Source organism: Camelus bactrianus, chromosome 6, assembly GCF_048773025.1.
Source record: "Camelus bactrianus isolate YW-2024 breed Bactrian camel chromosome 6, ASM4877302v1, whole genome shotgun sequence".
Classification (NCBI taxonomy): Eukaryota; Metazoa; Chordata; class Mammalia; order Artiodactyla; family Camelidae; genus Camelus; species Camelus bactrianus.
Genome location: NC_133544.1, coordinates 89,731,287 through 89,750,759, shown reverse-complemented (window position 1 = coordinate 89,750,759; position 19,473 = coordinate 89,731,287). Strand labels below are relative to the sequence as shown.

Here is a 19,473-nt window from a genome sequence, read left to right as displayed (position 1 = left end):
CGAATGGCTAAGGGGCACGGGCCCTGACGTGGGAGTGCGCTCGGCAGTGTTTCCCAGTGTCATGTGACCAGGGAGCTGCGGGGCCACAGCACGGCTCTGTCTTCCAGACTCACACTCGCGGGAAGACATTTGTGAGATGCTCTCCGGGGGCCTCTCTGGGGGTGGACGGCAGGGAGAAGGGGTCGGGCGGGGGGACTTGACCACACTCTGCCTCTGCTGGGCTCACCTCGCCTGAGAAACGCCGTGATCCAGGAGGAGGTGTGGTCCCTGAAGCAGGGACGGACGCTGTCTCGAGTCCAAGAGACGGAAGCAGCGCTGCCTGGGGTGGGGAAAGCCAGCATCACTTGTCCTGAACTAAAACCTCATTCTGCTCACCCAGCTCTTTCAAAACGTTCCCTTTTTTCCCTGAAATAAGCTCGAGTTTATGGACAGAGTCTGAAGTCCTCTTCTAACCTGGGAGAGGCAAGCACGGGCTTAGAATCTCTGGCCATGCTCACGTCAAGGCTTCCAGAGACCACGCACGTGTGAGCACGTGGGTTCTGCGCCCTCGCAGGGGCTGAGGGTTGAAGTCACCTCCTGAGCCATCACACAGCACCACCTGCCGGCCCGCACCATCCCCACGGGCCAGGCTGAGGGTTTTAGAGCGCAGCCCCCGCCTCTGTGCCCGGCACACACGTGTGGCCACAGGGTTGGCGGGCAGCCCTCACCTGCGGCGGTGCTGCAGTGTGGATGGCTCGCTCAGGGTCAGTGATGGAGACCACCTGTTGATGCTGCTTCCAGGGCAGCGGGCCACGGGGCTGCTTGACGGTCTGTGTCATTCCCATCCTGGGGCTGTCCCGGTCTCAGGACCCACCTAGGGAGCATGAGGCCGGCCAGCCCAGGTCTCCTCCAACTGCCTGCCGGGAGCAGGAGGCCCTCTAGTGGGGCTGGGAGGGAGGCTGGGGGCTGGGCAAGTCTCTAGTACTGGACCCAGAACCAGAGAGGGTGGAGGAGAAGTGAATGGAGCCACCAGCTTATGTCCTGGGGCAGGATGTATGCCTCATCCTGGCAGTGAGCTGGCCATTTGGAATAAGGTTGAGTGTGTGTGTGTGTTTGTGTGGTGTGTGTGTATGGGGTGTTTGTACGTATATGCCCATGTATACGTGTGTCATCTCCTTTAAAAAGGGATGGGGGCTCCAGGCTTCTTTCCTTGACACCCCTATGTTCCCTAAGCTATCTGTATGGAGAACACTCGCAGCCCCCAAGCCTGCTCCGGCCCCTTTGCGGGTTCCCGTCTTCTCAGCCCACCTCCCGCTGGGGTTCCATGTGGGCTGTCAGGCCTTGGCTGGGCAGACCCCCTGCCCACGCACAGAGGATCCCAGCGGAGCAGGACCCGCAGCCACCGGCCTTCTCCCTCTGCGCGCAGCACAAGCCTCCAGACCCGCTCCAACAGGCCTGCACACGTCCATCTTTCCAGGAGATGGCTGGAAACTTAATCTGTTTTTTTGTTTAAACATGCTGCACAGTTGACAATGCTGTTTGACGCAGCATGTTGGACAGTGTAACCTAGCCTCTGAACACCCATGAAAAATCATCCATGAAGATCATCACAAAGCTCATTTTAAATTTTTATTAAAAATCACAGTTGGAAAAAAAAAAAGTCCAGTGACCAAAGATTGCTCTTCTGAAACGGATGGAGAATATGATGCTCAGATTAACTGGTAAGTGTGCTCCTTGGGAGGCTGGGGTTGGGGGGGTGTGCCTGAAAATCTGGCGGTCACCCCAGGACGTGAAAACCCAGGTGGGGTGGCAGTCACTGGGCTGGCGTACGTGTGACACCACCACCCAACAGAATGGCAAGGCTGGTGCCAGCGAGCACAGGAAAGGACACGCTCAAAAAAAAACTTGTCATTTATCATCATCATCATCATCATCATCATCATCATCATCATCATTATTATTGTAATTATTTTAACTATGGAGTGGATTATGTTTCTCTCATGGAAACCTTTGGTCCCACTGAGGGGACAAGTGACTGTGGCATCAGCAGACAACTGGTGTTGCCAGGGCAGTGTGATGGGATGGTGGCGTCCTTCAGTTGTCGCTAAACAAGGATGGGAAGGTTGGAGGCACGTGGAGGGAACCCAGACCCAGGCAAAGACAGGGTGAAGACAGGGTGAGAGCCAGGAAGAGCGCGGCGTGCGGGGGAGCCCAGCCTGATGCCCGGCAAGAAGCCCTAACCCTCTGAATTTTGCTCATTTACGTCTTCCGTGAAGTCACCTTTTCTCGTGTGCCCTCCACTGTGACCCCAGGGGAAAGGAGACTTACTCCTAACACAGGGCACATTTTGTTTTTTCTAGGCAGGATGTGCACACGGCCGCAGGCACTCCCTCTGCCGGGAGTGGGGAGGAGGTGGAGGACAGCGTGGAGGAGGTGGAGGACAGCGAGGAGGGGGCGCTGGCCGCCTCCCGGGCTGGGCTTCTCCTGTCCTCTCACATTCTAGGGCGGGGCAGGGGCTGCTGGACGGTGCGGGAAATCCCACCAGAAAGAAGGAAAGCGCTCTGCACGTGCCCCCTCGTTGCCGTGAGCGGGTGGCCTTTGTGACAGACACGCTCTGGGGGGACAGCGGAAGCTCAGCGGCATGCAGGGACGGCTTCCCTCTCAGGCCACGTTCTCCAGGCCTTCCTCTGAGGACTCTAAAGCTATGCCCAGCCTGACCACAGACGTTACGTTGCTCATCTTTTTAATTCCAGGGACACCAAGCGTGCGTGGCCACTGGTTTGAGCATCTGCTGAGCACACGGGGACCCTCTCTTTAACACGAGGTGGCACCATTCTACAAATCACGGGCGGTTCCTAAACGTTCCTTAACGCAAGCTCTGAGAGTGGGCTCCCGTCCGGCGGAGCTGGGTGCTGAGTGCTGCCTGGCCCCCTGTTAGGAGTGCGGCTCCTCTCCCAGCCGGGGGCAGGACGCTACGACGTCCTGGGCGCCGCTGAAGACGAGACGGTCTGAGTCTGTGTCTCAGCTGACCTAAGAATGCGGGCTCATTAGCTCTGACCTCAAAGGCCACAGCAAAACTGGTACCAATGGGCTGATGACTTGTAGAAGGTCAAACATTAGCCAGGAGCAAGGGCCGAGGGGGCTGGAGAAGATTTCCTGGGTCCCCTATCCTTCCGTGGGTCTCACATCCTCAGCCCAAAGTCACACTCAGCGAGGCCTGCGTGAGGCAAGGTCACGATCTGCGGCTTTACGATGAATTCACACTTAGAAACCCATCTGCAGACGGCCCTGGCTACCAGGTTGCCCCCACTACGAATACAGGAAAAGGAAGGGAATTCCGGCCCGGCCGCCGTCCCCAGGGGAGAGGGAACGTGGACCACGGCAGGCGGGGACAGCCCGCAGCACCCGGGGTCTGCCCTGCGTCAGGCCTGACATGGCCACAGCCTCTCCCCGACTGCGTCTCCACAAAGAACTTTATTAATGCATCTCCAGCCAAGCACCGTCCTCAGGAGCCCGCAGGAGAGGGGCTCTGGGGCGACAAGCAAGCCAGTTCATCGCAGCAGGCCCCCAACCTCACGCAGACCGGAGCCCTCCGCCTCAGAACTCACAGAGCAGAAGCCGTACCGAGTTTTTTTCCCCTTAACTGGCTACCGGCTTGGACCCTGTAAAGATTCAGCTTGATTTTTTTTTTTTTTTTAAAGCCTCAAAGCACTTCTATGGGGAAAGCTTTCCGGTGGCAGGACTCGGTCTTGGGACCTGAGGGAGCCTCGTTCCGGTGGCCGCCACACCCCTTCTCCGCTTCCTTCCTCCCCCAGGGCAGGTGTCACCGGCCAGCGGCTGCCCCCGGCCGCGGCCGCTTAGAACGCAGAGCTGGGGGTGGGGGGACATTCAGCACCCCGGGTGGTGGTGATGCTGCGCGATTCAAACGCAGCCCAGGAGCCAGGGGGCTGCAGACGGAAAGGAGTTTGGAAACACACCCTGCAAATTAACCTGCCATGAAAACCCGCAGTCAAGAAACACGAACCCACGGGCCCTCTGATCCTGGGGTCTGTCCATCCCCCCACGGCTCTTCCGGGACGGGTTTGTCTGGCGGAGGGCGGGTTCCGTCCGGCACAGGCTTTGGGGAACAACAGTCAGCACGGCTCTCCCGACGGGCGGAGGGGGATGGAGACTCAAAATCAAGGCGCTTGGCACAGTCTTCCCGCGGCGGCGCATCTGCTCCAGGGCAGCCACCGGCGGGTGGGCCCGCCGTCATCAGTTAGTAATTGCGCAGGCGCAGTTCCACCGCCACGAAGGCTGGCCGGCTCTCCACGCTGCAAGGGAGGAGGGGCGGCATCGTTAGCGCGCTGCGGGGAGAGCGCCCCCTGCCGGCGTCCCCGCGGCCACGCGGCTCTCAGAGCGTCCCCGCCGCAGCCCCCGGCGACCAGAAGCCTGTGGGGAACGCGGCGTCAGGCCCACCCCAGACCCCCGGGGCCCAGTCTGCGCTCAGCGAGGTCTCCGGGTGGCTCGCGTCCCCATATGTCCCTTCAAGATGATACTGTGTAGCACAGGGAAGCGTATACAGGATCTGGTGGTGGCTCACAGCGAAAAAAACGTGACAATGAATATATGTATGTTCACGTGTAACTGAAAAATTGTGCTCTACACTGGAATTTGACACAACACTGTAAAATGACTATCACTCAATAAAAAAAGTTAAAAAAAAGATTTTTTTGTGTGCATATATGTGTATATTGAAGTCAATTTGCAATGCTGTGTCAATTTCACAGTCACAATCTTTTAATCCCACGTTCAGAGACTGTCTCTTTATGATCTAGCAAAACAGAGTGTGTCTGAAAATGCTCAGCTGGTGAACGTGCTGCAGACATAAATGGAACATCTGACCAACAATCTTGTGAAAATTAAAATGTAGACACGATTCAAAGGTTCCCTCCTCACACCCTAGTCGGACAGCTCTGAATTTTCTGAAGACGTGCTGCTGTTATAAACCTTAACATGCCAAGGCCTTGCTTCTGTCACTGTTGGCCAGTGAGGTGATGATGTACGTAAACCACAGGTAAACGTTTTTAACAATGTGCAGCATCTAAACAAAACTGTTTTGGGCCTCTCTGCTTTCGCTAACACGGGCACACTGAAAGGATATAAGTTGGGAGCAAATATTTCTCAAAACTCTGAGACTCTATCTTCGCTTGGAAATTAATTTTATTTTGCAAGACTTGGGGCCACATGGCAAGTGGGTAAAACTGCCCAGTAAGTGAAACAGACGTTGAGGTTCGGTTGCAGGAAGTGTCCACACTCAACCTTTCCGACCTGCAACAGCTGCAGTTTCACGTGGCTCAGTCCAGCTACGAAAGAAGAGCCAGGGATCAAGAACCGCTCGCCACTATGAGAGCAGAGTGATGTCTGCAGGACCAAAATGGGTAGTTCCGTCAAATGGCATCAAAATAGATGGTTGGACCGAGAGCTTCCAAGAGCAAGCGAAAAGCGTGATAAAACTGTTTGCAAAAATCAGCCACCTGTGGTCCTGTCTGGAGACCAAAGCTTCCTCTGGCTTACTGCAGGAAGATGTGTCTCTGGCCACCAAATTTTGTGACAGGAGGGGAAGCGATGACCAAGCCTGGGATGCAGGATCATGTGCGGAAACCTGTATCCACACAGCGAGGAAGCCTCCCCCCTGTTACTAAACTTCTATAGCCAAACAGTGCAGCCTTATCATATTTGCAGGGCAGGGCGCTCTGCTCCAGCCACAGGGATGCCAATGCACAGCGTCCCTTTGAGTCTGGCCACGAGGGCTTCATCCACCCAGGAGCCTAGCACCAAGCAAACAAGCTAGTGTAGGTAAACAGGAATACGGACTGGCTCTCGGCAAAGACACCTGGTCAGTTTTCCAGGGAACCTCTCCTTTCCACCATGGGTTAGGCTGCCTCTAGGAAGCCAGGCCAATGCCGAGCTCCTGCAGAGGAGGGTGGCCAAGCGTCCTGCCTGTGTGCCATCTTGCCATCCACCCCTTGCCCGCCCACTTCTGTCCACCTGGAGCTGGGGTGCTTTTTCCTGCCTAGTGGCCCCCTTCCTCGTGTCTCATTTCTTGCATTCAAGCACCTCATCCTGCAGCTCTCAGCTGGAATGCCCCTTCCTTTAGGCTGATACGGACGCCCCAATGGAAAGATGCACACCCACCGGAATCCTTTACTGTCGTTCACAGCACCCATCAGAATACGTAATCACGTGTTTATATGAGGGTTAATTTGTTTCCCGTCTGCCTAGCAACGCCCAGCCCCCAGCCCAGCCCAGAACTGTAACCTCCATGAGGACAGTGTCAGCTAGTGCTTGTTCGCGGGGCTCAGTAGTGCCGGGCCATCAACAGAGTGTGTCGGTGACAAATCTAAAACTGTGTATGTGTATGTTTGTCAAAATACCCGTCCACCCATCCATCCATCATGAATTGATCAATCTGTCTGCCTAATCCGTCTATCATCAGTCTAACCATTTATTCATCTACACATCCATGGGACGATCCATCACTTTGGCAAAAGGTGGCTGACTGTTTACAATGGAGGAAACCATGAAAAAAAAATGCTTTAAAACGGTTGGCTGGAAACTATATGGGGATCTTTTGTATTTACTTCTTTGAATCCACCAGGTTCTGGTAGCTCCATGTGCTTCTGTGCCCCAAGCAGCTGTTTCCTTTCCTTCTGCAGAGTAACAGCCACCACCCAGGAGGTCCTCACGCACACGTGCTGCTCCCTCCCAGGCCCGGGGTCCTCCTGGGCTCCGAGCTGCCCGTGGACTCGGCACCTTCTGAGAACACATCACAGATGCACTGGTTCTTGAGCTTCTCGGTCCCTGCCTGCCTGCCTGCCTGCCCCTCCCCTGGACTGCGGGCTCCTACAGGGGTGGGACCTGTGCCTTCCGTGAGGTTTGCCGACCACACGCCCGCTGGGGACAGCAGCATGGCCTGCATGCAGCTGGCTCGGGTGGTGAGTGTGGCCCCAGTGAATGCCCGCGGCTCTCAGACGATGAGGCGCACAGAGGCCAAGGACCTGGCGCCGGGGAAGAGCAGGGACACTGTGCCTTGGGCTTGCCAATCTCTAAACAACACCTTGGGCTCCACCTCGATCACTGCCAGCTCTCAGAGACTCCCGAACATCCCCAGCTTTTCTCCGTTAGGCAGAGGCCCTGTGTTTTCAGGATCAGGATCTCCATATTCTCGCAATCTGCAAGGGCTTTTCCCACAAGCATGTGGGAACAGACAGGATGTGAACTGACCCTGGGACACACTTATGAGTGACGCCCCCGCCCCCAGCGTGGGTTCTTGTTTTTCTTGGAGGTGGGGTGGGGGACTGTTTCCTTCCTGGCTTTGGCAACGCCACCCCCGCCACGGGCACTGCCAGGAGTGCCTTGTTCCCCTTTGTTCCTAGTTGGTCAAACTCTGTTATACCTTATTTGCATATGATGTTGCAAAGTGTAAACAGGCAGCCTATAAAGGCCTGTGTAGAGCTACAGACGGGGTCCAGAGCTTGGAGTGTTAGCTCCTGTGGGCCTGCTGGTGTAATAAACCCGAGTTCCCCAACTCTGAGTGCTGCTTGGTCTCTCGCCTGGATCCAGGTTGTTGTCACAACTGAGATATAACAGAGCTGTAACACATTTTTCCACAACAAGAGGGTGGGGGAGATGCCATGAGCTTGCCTCCCACCCTGAGGGGGGGTCTCTGCTGCTCCCAGTGACTCCTCACAGACCACCGGGTCTCCAAATCCTGGGGGGAGGGTGTGCACGGTGCCTACTAAAAGCCAGGAAAAGCCTGCCCCGTTCCCAGTGGCTTTATAGGTCCTTCGGAATTGTGTGTCGAGGAAAAGCTTAACAGCCTGTCCTCGTTTATGGGATTCCTGGAACGTCTTGCAGGTGCTTCCCGCCCCTGCCTGTCAGAGGCACCAAGAGGTGGGGCAGCAGGGACTGGACTCAGCACTGGCACACGGTGGCCCGACTGCAAGGTTTGTAACATCACCTTGGGGTAATTTATCTGTTTCCTGTATCTCTCCCCCACCTTGATTTCTAGCCCAGAACTTCCATGTCAATGTCATGCCCTGCCTGTCAGTGGTTCTCTGATTCCCGTTCGGGCGTGGGGAGGTGAGGTCAAGACTGCACGTGATGGACACCTAAGATCCATCAGCTGGATTTCGCTCTTGCTGACACCCTGACATCTCTTTGGCAACCTGGGCCAGAGAAGCTCCCTGGGGGCCTAGACGGGCACCTTGGGTACCGAAAGGCCCTTTCCCTGAACCGTGTCAGCAGCAGACAGGGAAATCTCCGCCCTCCCCCTTTGGGGCTCGTGCCAGGGTCACTTCTAGATAATAATGAGATTCTTCACTTCCACTCCCAGCTGTGGTGGCGGAAGACGCTCCCTGGGATGCGGAGAAACCCCAGGTGGCATCTGCAGGCACTTGGAACATCCCTCATCCTTAAACGCTCCTGCAGCCTCAGCTGCGGTGTCTGAGAACAAACCTCCTGGTTATATGAGCCGCATCACTTCCAACCTGCATGTTTCAGTGCCAGAGGGACAGAGACCATGGCTTAGGGTTTCCCCACGATGCATTTCCAGGTTGCCACACCCAGGCAAGGTCAAAGGCCACGTTCCTGATTCTCAGGTGCAGCGCATTTCCCTGGCCAGCTGAACTGCCCTGACATCACCTGCCCACAACATCACATGTGCTCCACCAGGCAGGCCACGTGAGGGCCCTCAGGGCAGAATCTGAGGGCCACTGTGCCAAGATCTGAGCCGCTTCTCGGGACGTGCTACCTTAGCCAATCCATCTGTGAGCTGGCCCACATCCGTGGTCATGCCTCACTAAGGAAGGTGATCGGGAATCAGAAATTAGCCAAGTATGGCACCCCCCTAAGTACCGCCACCATCCTCTGTCACCAGAAATGGCACACACCCCCAGACCAGACGCTAAAGAATATTTTTTTCACTTTGACCACCCCTCCGACCCCTGGGCCAACATTACCGACATTTAAATTCCGGTGCCCTGAATTAGAGCAATTGTCTACACTCTTTAGACTGAAGAACACGAGCACCTGGTCCAGGAAGCAAGCCCCCTCCCCCATTGCTTGTTTAGAAGGGAGCCCACCCCGATTCATAAAGGACAGCATTTATGCTTTTGAGTGCCTGGCGATGCCACCTGCCTGCAGCGTGCTGGGCTGAGCGGCAGGGAGGGCTGGGTACTCACTCGTAGGTCCAGCACAGGGTCATCAGCTCGTACATCTCTCTTGGACACCCTGGCGGGCACCCCATCCTCTCTCCTTTCTCCAGCATGGCAGAAACTTTGCTGCCTTTCATTCCCTGAAACATGCAAAACACATCTGAGCTTTTAAAACACAGCATTCAGCGAAACACAACAGACACAACCCAGCCCCGAAAAGAAACAAGAGTGCACGCTGTGCGACTTCCATGACATCAAGTGCAAAACAGAAGCACCTAATCTGTGATGCTGGAAGTCAGACGGGGCTGCCCTCGGGGTAAGCCTTGTGCATGGAGCGGGTGTGGGGGGCTTCTGGGGTTCTGTTCTGTTTCTTCATCTGGGGCCAGTTCCATGGGCATGTCCCATTTGTCAAAATTCCTCAGTCTGTGTTCTAGGATTTGTGCACTTTTCAGTACGTATATTTTGATTTAAAAAAATCCAAAAAACGGTAACGGAGCTGCCAATTTGATAATGGGAGTAGTCACTATTTCTATTTCAATCCTATTAAATGTTGATTTGGGCATATATTTATGCATATTTAAATGTGTAAGACATAATAGAAAAAAAAACACACACTGTCCAGGTAGCTTCAAATATTTCTTTCAGTTTTAGAAGAAACTGAGATCATACTAACTGCCCACTCTCAAAAGATAAAGACTCAGAATGGGGGCCCAGATTTGATGACCTTCAGGGTCTGGTGAAGCTAATCTGGTGCTTATCTGTTCTGATGGCCATGTAATCAGGAAGTGAAGCAGAGGTCGCTCACCCGATACGGCTTCTGCCCGTAGGAGAAGGCTCCCCACATCAGCACGCCGAAGCTCCACACGTCGCTCTTGCTGGAGAACTTGTAGTTGTTGATGCACTCGGGGGCGTACCACTTCACGGGCCACTTGCCGTGCGTCTGCGCCTGAAACGCACGGAGACGCTCCGTTAAGAAGATATGGACGCCGCGTCTGTTCACCACGCCAGGGGAGACGTTCCGTTAAGAATAACATTATGGTCACCGTGTTGGTTCACAGCAGCCGAAGGTGGAAGTCACCCATGTGACCGTGGACAGATGCATGGATACATGAGATGGGTATACTGATGCAGTGGACCACCATCCAGCCTTAGGAAGGGAGGGAATTCTGACGCATGCGAAGGCGTGGATGAGTCATGCAGTTACCTGTTACTACACTCAGTGAAATGAGCCAGTCAGGTCACCGAGGGACAAATACTGTGTGACTCCACTCACTGAGGCCCCTGGAGGAGTCCGATTCATAGAGACAGGAAGCAGAACACGGGGAGAGAGGGATGGGTGGGGCGTCGTTTAAGGCGTACAGAGTTTCAGTTTGGAAGATGAAAAGAGCTCTGCAGATGGGCTGCAGACAAAGCGCATGTACTTCACATCGCTGAACTCTACCCTTAAAATGGGTGAGGCGGTCAAATTTAGGTTGTGTGTATTTTACCACAATGAAAACAAATGAAATCATGACTCGCAAAATGCCTGTGTACGTATATTTGATTTGAGACTCAAAAATGCCATCACATTGTAAAATCTTAAGTTTTTAAGATTTAAATATGTATTTTTGAGATTCAGACTGAATTTTTTTTGTAGCTTTTAGCCTCTTTCCCTCACCTCTTCGCAGCTCCTTGGAGTTTGGCGTGTTGAGCTTGAATATGGCTTCGTGGTTATGCTCCACGAAATACTGGACTGTTCACAAGCATGTTTCACTATTACTGTATATTAATAGATATTAACTATACTTAATTATATTAATTATAATATAATTATATATTAATACTAATTATTTTGGGGTAGACTGCTAGTTGTCATTTAAAACAAAGTTTTAAACTTTCTAATTAAAAAAAAATAGTGAATGGCCATAAAGAGATGAAAATCTTGCCCAGCAAAACCCTTCCTTCGGGGCCGGGGGCTCAGCCTGGCATGAGCTACTCCTGCTCCCTTGGGTGGATTCACTTCACTTCTACACTATCTTCTACGTTTTCTTCTTCTTTTTTGGTTTCCAGAGATTAACTGGCTTACTTTTCAATGGTGTGCCATTTAATACCAGTGGCAGTGGGAAAAGCTGGCCCCCTGTTCGCTGTCATTCTTCCCCGCTCTCCTTAATAGGGTGGTCCTGGCTCTGCAACGGAAGCCCGGCAGCCCCCCCTTCCTGCCTCCTGAATAACCTGCTCTCAGGGCCCAGCCGCCAGGATGTGAGTGAGGAAGCCCAGGGCACACGGGGAGGCCGCGTGCAGATGCGTCGTTGTTTGTGAGCACAGCCCAGTGGAGGTCCCCGACCACGGTCCACGTCAAGTCAGTCATGAGCTGTGTGAGTGCGCAGAGCGGGAGTAACCCTCGCGCCCCCTCAGGACCACTCCCCACTGGGACGCTGCGTGGAGCAGGGGGCGCGCCCCCACCAGGCCCTGCCCGCGCGGCAGGGCTGCGAGGGAACCCACGCCTGGCGTCGCCCTAAGGCACTAAGTTTTGGGGTGACTTGTTCTCTCACTTCTCCATCTCCTGTTTGGGTCTATGTTTTGGATGGTCTATGTTTTCTTCTCTCTCATTGTCGTGATGAGGTGCATGACCCAAAGCACCTCCAACCTTAAAATCTCCTTTTTTTTTTTTTTTTTTTTTTTACTGCTGTGTATGTCTGGCTGTCATTCAAGGTGAGCTGTTCCCTTTGCTCCGTTTCCCAGCAGTCCCTGGATGGGGCTCACTGGATGCTTTTCTAGTGAAGGCTCATGTCTGAAGTGGCTTTGCTCGGGGGCCAGCTCCTCTATGAAGAATGCAGGGGGGAGCTCTGCTCCTGTCGGTCGTCCTTTGTGCTGACTCTTAGCTGGACGAGATCTGCTATCTGTTGCCACCTGCCATTCCCCTGGCTGGCCTCTTGGAGAATCGTTGCAGTGGGGGGCAGTGTGGTCACTTAACCGTGCTTCCCCAGCCACTCAGGGCAACCCCACAGCGCCCCGTCCTGCCATTCTCTGGTTAGACCCTCAGGGTCTGTCCTCTGTTTCTGGACCACCGGACACTCCCAGGGAAGAGTTGGGAATCTGTCCTTGGCACCCTCTTCCACTGCCTGGGCTCAACCCCACAGCATTTTCCAATTGACCAACTTAGACTCTACATACGCCCTGTGTTTGAGTTCATATGAGGATGGGGCTTTCGTATTTTTTCCCCCTTGTTTTAGTTCTGATTAGTTCATTTGAGGGCTCAGAGAGGGGCTTCGAAAAACCCTGCAAGAATCAACCTGTTCAACCTGTATATTCCAAAGTAATTCAATACAATAATTCTATTCTTGTTTTTTTTTTAAACAAATTATCATTAATACCCTGATTCCCTGTTGTTCTAAGGAATAGTTTGGAAGACATTATTCCGAGTAAGTCGCAAGTTGTGATATATTACAGTGTTCCCATTTTTTAAAACAAGAGAATCAAAGCTTATGAACATTTCTTACATAGTTATATTTACACAAGGAAATTGCCTCTTGAAACCCTACTGTAATAAAATAAAGAAGACACACATTTGCATTTCAGATTTTTGCTACCCGCTGCTCTGAACGTCAGCTGAGCTGTCCCTACCTTGTAGTAGCTTTCATCAGCACAAAGTGCTTTGGAAAGTCCAAAGTCACTGATCTTGGTGTAATGTTGAGTAACCAGCAATACATTCCTTGCAGCCAGATCTCTGTGCACAAAATTGCACTCCTCCAAATACTTCATCCCCATGGACACCTGATGCACCAGCTCTATGATGTTCTTGTCCCTGACGTGCCTGGAAGTCACAGAGGTGTCGTCAGTAAAAGTGAACAGTAGTTCATTTCAGAACAACCAATCACGCCCCTTGCACAGACGGAATGTGAATCCACTCATTTCCTTTTCTTCTCAAGCAAGAGTCACAAATGGTGACAAATAACCATGTTAACCTACAGGTGTTCAAGTGTGAACACCATTCTCCTGGTGTTTAACTGGTAGAATTTTCAAGGTGTGCTTTGAATTGCATGGAAAGCCGTGTAAGGGGGTGGTCAGACCTGTCTCACGGAGACCCAGGCGTCAGTGGGAATCCCAGTTCCAACATTGAACAGGTAACAAAACCAACCCTGAGTTTAGTAGGAACATAATGTAGCAAATGGGATGAAGTAATTAGTGGCTGTTAATATAACTTACTCCACGTGAGTCCCTACATCCCCACCGTGGCTGCAGGTGAGCACAGCATGGCTACTCCATTGACGGCTGTCCTCAATAAAGACCAACAGATATTTTCAGAAGTGATTTCTGAAAATATCACTGGTTTCCCTTGTGAAATGTTTATTTAAATGTTTATTTTACTCTAATTCAAAAAAGATACCTGCACCCCAATGTTCATAGCAGCACTATTTACAATAGCTAAGACATGGAAACAACCTAAATGTCTACTGACAGATGACAGAATAAAGAAGCTGTGGTATATTTAAACAATGGAATACTACTCAGCCATAACAAAGAATAAAACAATGCCATTTGCAGCAACATGAATTGGACCTGGAGATTGTCATTCTAAGTGAAGTAAGCCAGAAAGGGAAAGAAAAATAAAGTGATATCACTTATATGTGGAATCTAAAAAAGAAAGTCACAAATGAACTTATTTTCAAAACAGAAACAGACTCACATAGAAAACAAACATGGTTACTGGGGGAAAGGAGGTGGGAAGGGATAAATTGGGAGTTCAGGAGTTGCAGATACTAACTACTATATATAAAATAATGAACAACAAGTTTCTACTGTATAACACAGGGAACTATATTCAATATCTTGTACTAACCTATAATGAAAAAGAATCTGAAAAGGAATATATGTATATATATGTATGACTGAAATGTTATACTGTACACTAGAAATTGACACAGCATTGTAAACTGACTATATGTGAATTAAAAATAATAAATCAATACAAAAACAAACAGGTAAATAAATATTTCTTTCAAAAGAGCGCGCTCGTTCTGCCTGCTTGAACGAGGGGAGACTGCTTGCCAAGATAGTCTAAGAATGATTCTCTCCACAGGCCCATACAGAGTGAGCAAAGGAAAAGATAAAAAATTTGCACAACTAAGAGCACTTGATCCTAAGACCGCACCTCTCTTGCCTCCCCGTGCAAGAGCCCTGAGTGTGGACCATCACCGGGTAGGCATGGGAGGAGAGACGGCTTCTTGTAGACATCAGGCTACTGTGTGTGTTGGGCAGGTGGACTCTGCCCTTCAGAGAATAACCAGTGGGGGCGCCTAAAGGTACCTGTTCTGCTGTAAATATTTGTTGAGTGGACCGAGCTCCGCCATCTCCATGACCAGCATCCAGGACTCGGCCTCGCACATCCCGATCATGCACACGATGTACGGGTTGTCGAGCTGCTGCATGACGTTGGCTTCTGCTAATAATTCATCTTTAAGGGCGGGGTCATTGGCCTCGTTTTTCAAGATTTTCACAGCCACTGTTTTCACGACTCTGCAAAAGAAGTCATAACACATAAGAAATTTTTCAAAGTGGCTCACTCGTACATAATTATTTTCCATGAAGCATAACTCCTATGCTAGAAATGGTACCTGTCACGGAACAGAAAGTCATCTTGAGAAGCCATGCTGTAAACGACTAGTTTTCCAATCATGTTCTCTCATTTTATAGACAAAGAAAGTAACATCTAATTAGTTAAACATAATGGGAGAGCACTGAAGATTGCCCCAAGCAATTGGAAAGCCTACGTATTATGGAATATTCAAATAACTTTCAAATAAACTTTGCAACCTATGACATACATGAATTCCAATAACACCTTGAGATTTACCATCTCAAGAGTATTTCTAATGTATGTAAATACAACATTCCTTTAATATATCTTACAATGAATTTCTAGATGCAGAATTAAAAAGCATACACTATTACAGTTCATTATTTACAAAACACTTAAAAAAATAAAGTTTGTTCATTTTAAGCTAGCTTTAACAAATTTGCAAAAAACAAATTATTTCTGTTTTCTAGTAAAAACATCATCCAGGTCACGTTTGAGCTCTTGAAATCATTCTGATATAGCAGGGCTTAAATAAAGGAATGGAACTCAACTAGGCATGATTTGAAAAACTGCATCTCTCTGGGATACAGTTCCCAGAAATGCTGGAAGTATTCCTCTTCTGTTGAACTCCGAAACGGGAGAATAAAAACAGAACTATCCAATGAAATAGGTAAAACAACAGAATAACAGAGTAAGTCGGACATAACATTCAGAAAAGCACATACAGCTTCAGCTTAGGACTCAAAGAGTATTTATATGCTTTGTGTCACTGGACAGAAGCTGTAGCTGCTACACAGATGGAGGTTTAGAACATCATCAGCATCCTGGGTCCGCCCCCTCCCCGTTCATTCTCCTCCTGAGACCAAGGAAACAGCCTCCTCTGCGACCTCTGGACAGTTTACTGTTTTACCTTTTACGTTTCTGTCTACCGTCCACCTGGATGTGGTTTTGTGTATGGTGTGAGGTAAGGGTCTAAGTTAACAAGCAGACACCTCTTGATTCTCCCCAATGTTTAAGGAAGAAAGAACACCCACAGACTCTTCCAGAAAACAAAAGAGAAAGGGAACTCCCCAACTCATTTTATGAGGCCAGCATTAGCCTGATGCCAGGAACAGGCAGAGAAATTACAAGAAACTAATGTACTGACAACCACTCATGAACATAGATGTAAACATTCTAAGGGAAATGTTAATAAATTAAATGCAGTAATCTATGAAAAAGAAAGAATGATACATAATTCACAGACAAGGTGGGTTTATTCTGGGAATGCAAGGCAGGTTTAACATCTGGAAAGTCCATCAGTGTAATTCACCACATAAACACAACAAAAGAGAAAGAAAACCTGTGGTCATATCAGTAGAGGAAATAAAAGTCCACAGAAAATGTAAGACCATTTATGATTAAAAACAAATCTCTCAGAAAAGTAGAAACAGAAGGAAACTTTCATAATCTGATAAAGAGCAGCTATAAACCTGATGGTGAAATATTAAATGTTTTCCCTCTGAAATAAGGAATGAGGCTCCTGCCACTTAAATTTAACATCAAACCACAGTTCCTAGTTAATGCAATAAGACAAGGAGGACATATAAGAAGAATAAGGATTGGACAGGATGAATATAATCAAATTGGCATCATTTACAGAGAATTTCTGGGTTAAAGAATACATAGATAAACTACTGGAAATAATAAGTGGAAAATAATAGGGGGCTTCAGCAAGACTGCTGGGCTTCAGGCTGACAGGCAAAACCAGTCCTAGAAGAAATAGCAAATAGCAATTTAAAAATTATACCATACATGTTGACATCAAAAGTACTAACTCCCTGTGAATGAATCCAACAGGAAAGTTGTGCGAGACCTCTGTGCAGAAAACTAAACAACCATGCCAAGAGAAACCCGAGAGAAGTTAAAGATGACCCCAGGAAATGGAAGGGTGGGTCGTGTTTATTAATTGGAAAACTCAGTGTTGCAAAGACGTCATTTTGCCCCAAATTGACCTACACGGCCTCTCCTCTCCCTAAACCTCTAGCCGAAATAACGCATCCATGGTCACGCCTGCTAATTTACGTATTTAATTAAGCAAAGAATTTCAGCATCGCAAACTAGTTGAGAAAATTTATGCCTTAATACAGGGTAATTTATATTCATTTTTCAAAATAAGTGTAAGATTATATATGTGTATATATATACATATACATTTAAAAACAAGCATAGCTGTCATACGCACACACACATATACATTATACACACACATTACACACACACATATACACTACACACATACATATTACACACACATATACATTACACACACATATACATTACACACACACACATATACATTACACACACACACACACACACACACACACACACATATGGTGGAAGGGGCAGGATTAAAAGCCAAAGTTTCCGTCTATACTTTTGTCTATATTTTTGACCCTTGATTCATGTAGACCTCCTACTCAAGAAAAAAAAAATTATACAAATTCCTTAAATTCAGAATGGCATCAAAAAACCCAAACCCAGTTATATTTATCTCAGAAACATACTAACTCAAACATACACATGCAAAGAGAGAATTTGTTTCAAAGGACTTCAGAAACCAGTATTTTCCTGAACATTCCTTGTGGGGTGTCTTCTAAAGACCAAATGAAGTACGAAGAGATTTTTAGCAATGTCACTATTCCAATTGTTGTATCACATGTATTGCCATTTGAAATGATAGGATAAAGCAAATAAATAATCAGACGAATGATATTTGTCAACAGGAATTTTCTGGTTAAGAGGAATGAAACAATTTAAACAATCAAAAAAAAAGTGAAAGCACTGTGTTATCATTGAATGATTGCATTTTAATTCAACATAAAGATCCAAAAAAATTATATAGACATTCAGGCTCGTTAACAGGAGAAGTGTTTGGGTCATAAAATACGACGTTTTTATCTTCTTATGTTTTGTCTGTTTCAATTTCCTAATTCTCTGTAAGGCACGCAACTAATATAATAACACAACCAATATAATAATATAAATAATACCACTGATATATATAATTATTATATACATAGCTAATATGCATAGTGGATGCATTGCTTGTAATTGTACCAGAAGTGAACAAAAATTACACTGCTGATGAAAAAGGATTCAGCAGTGCTGGGTTATAGTTCGTGTCTGGGATTAAATGAACACGATACGTGAAAACACTCAGGAGCTTCTGGAATGTGAGCGTGCACGAGCATGAGCTGTGATGTGAGGGCGCACAGCCGTGACTTACTTCTTCATCTGGTAGTAGCCATTCTTCACGGTCCCGAAGTTGCCGGAGCCCAGCTCCTTGTACTCCAGGGTCAGCAGCTTCCGGTCCAGGTAGACCTCCTTGGGCCTGATCTCCTCGGGGTCCGCATACGGGCTCTCGTAGACCTCGGTGTCCATGGGCAAGGCCTCGCGCTGGGCTTCTGCAACGCAGGCCAGAAACACAGCACCCTGGGGCTGGGTCCCACGAGACAGTGCCGCCCTCCTGCATCCTGTGGGCACGCCTCCCCTTTCGAGCCCTGGGTCACCCGGGGCAGTTACGGGGCCTGTGGGCACTCAAGACGCGTTCTCCCACAGCTGGTAACGGTGGGGAAGGGAAAGCCTTCGTCCCTGTGGTACCTGACCCCTCTTCTTGCATCGGGAAGGGGCCTTTGTGCCAGAGGCAAAGTCAGACGGGGTCCTCCTAACGGGCCATGGTGGCTTTAAACCATGTCTGAAAGTTCTGACCCTCTTTCATCGAGAGGTGGAGTCTGTGTCATCTCCCCTTGGTGGCTTCTGTAACCGTGTCACCCCCGAGAGCACCGCAGGAGCGAGGCTGGTGGCACACTCAGGTGAGCTGCCAGAAGGCCATGCACCTTCTGCCTGGCCTGCGGGAAACTGGCTATTGACGCTTCAGTGCCGTGCAGGTTGTCTGGCTGCCCCGAGCCCTGCTAGGCTGGGAGAGTGCCCAGCCGGGCCGGGCACAGGGACCCGGCCGGGAGGCCCCCGGGGCTCAGCGGAGGCAGGGAGACGCCTCAGTCGGCCTCAGCGCCCCTCCACCCGTGCTGGCCCGGCCCCACCCGCCGTCTGACGGGGAGAGGCCCAGCCGGGCCCCGCCCAGGTTCCTGACCCGCGTGAGGGTTTGCACGACTACGGTGGTTTTAAGCTACTAAGCTGTGGGGCGGTTTGGGGGGAGTAATAAACAGACCAACTTCACCAATTAAAAAACCTCCTGGAAAACCTAAGAAGGTCACCCAGCGGCGATCATCCGGTAAGTCTAGCGGAGGCCTGCGGAGTCCGAGGGGCTGTCTTCCTGAACCCTACCCTCTCCAGGCCTCACAGAATCCAGATTCCCACAACTCGGACATTGCTCCAGTGTCCACCAGTCGCCCACTACCGCACCGCCTGCTGAGACCTCCTCGTGGACACAGACACCCTGCCACGCACGCAATCTTAGAAAAGGAAGCTGTGAGGAATACTGGTGATCACTGCGAGAGAGGAGAGATTCCGAAGCAGCAGGACTGAAGACCATCGTCAGGGCAGCCGGTTTATTGGGAGGGAGGCTGTGCAGGCCATTTCCTCCGAAAGTCTCCCCTGTTCACAGGCACGTGGCACCTGCCACCGGCCGCCAGCCCACAGGGCCGCTCACTGCCAACCGCCGCCACGTCACAGCTGCCGGCAGCGGGGTGAATTACAGGCCGGCCTGCGGTCTGCAGTGAGCGCGGGGTGTGTCCC

At 50.1% G+C, this 19,473-nt stretch overlaps 1 protein-coding gene across 1 annotated transcript in view; it reads right to left on the bottom strand.

The window, feature by feature from the left end:
- Window positions 1-1,543: 1,543 nt before the first annotated feature.
- The window catches only part of LOC105080508 (tyrosine-protein kinase SYK), a 46,532-nt gene continuing 28,602 nt past the window's right edge, over window positions 1,544-19,473 (bottom strand). Inside the window, exons 8-13 of the mRNA XM_074366263.1 lie at window positions 18,005-18,182; window positions 14,463-14,672; window positions 12,780-12,969; window positions 9,982-10,122; window positions 9,204-9,316; window positions 1,544-4,292 (exon numbers count right to left, since the gene is read on the bottom strand). Of these exons, the coding sequence (XP_074222364.1) occupies window positions 4,238-4,292; window positions 9,204-9,316; window positions 9,982-10,122; window positions 12,780-12,969; window positions 14,463-14,672; window positions 18,005-18,182 (887 nt within the window). The 3' untranslated portion in view covers window positions 1,544-4,237. The remainder of the gene's footprint in view (window positions 4,293-9,203; window positions 9,317-9,981; window positions 10,123-12,779; window positions 12,970-14,462; window positions 14,673-18,004; window positions 18,183-19,473) is intronic.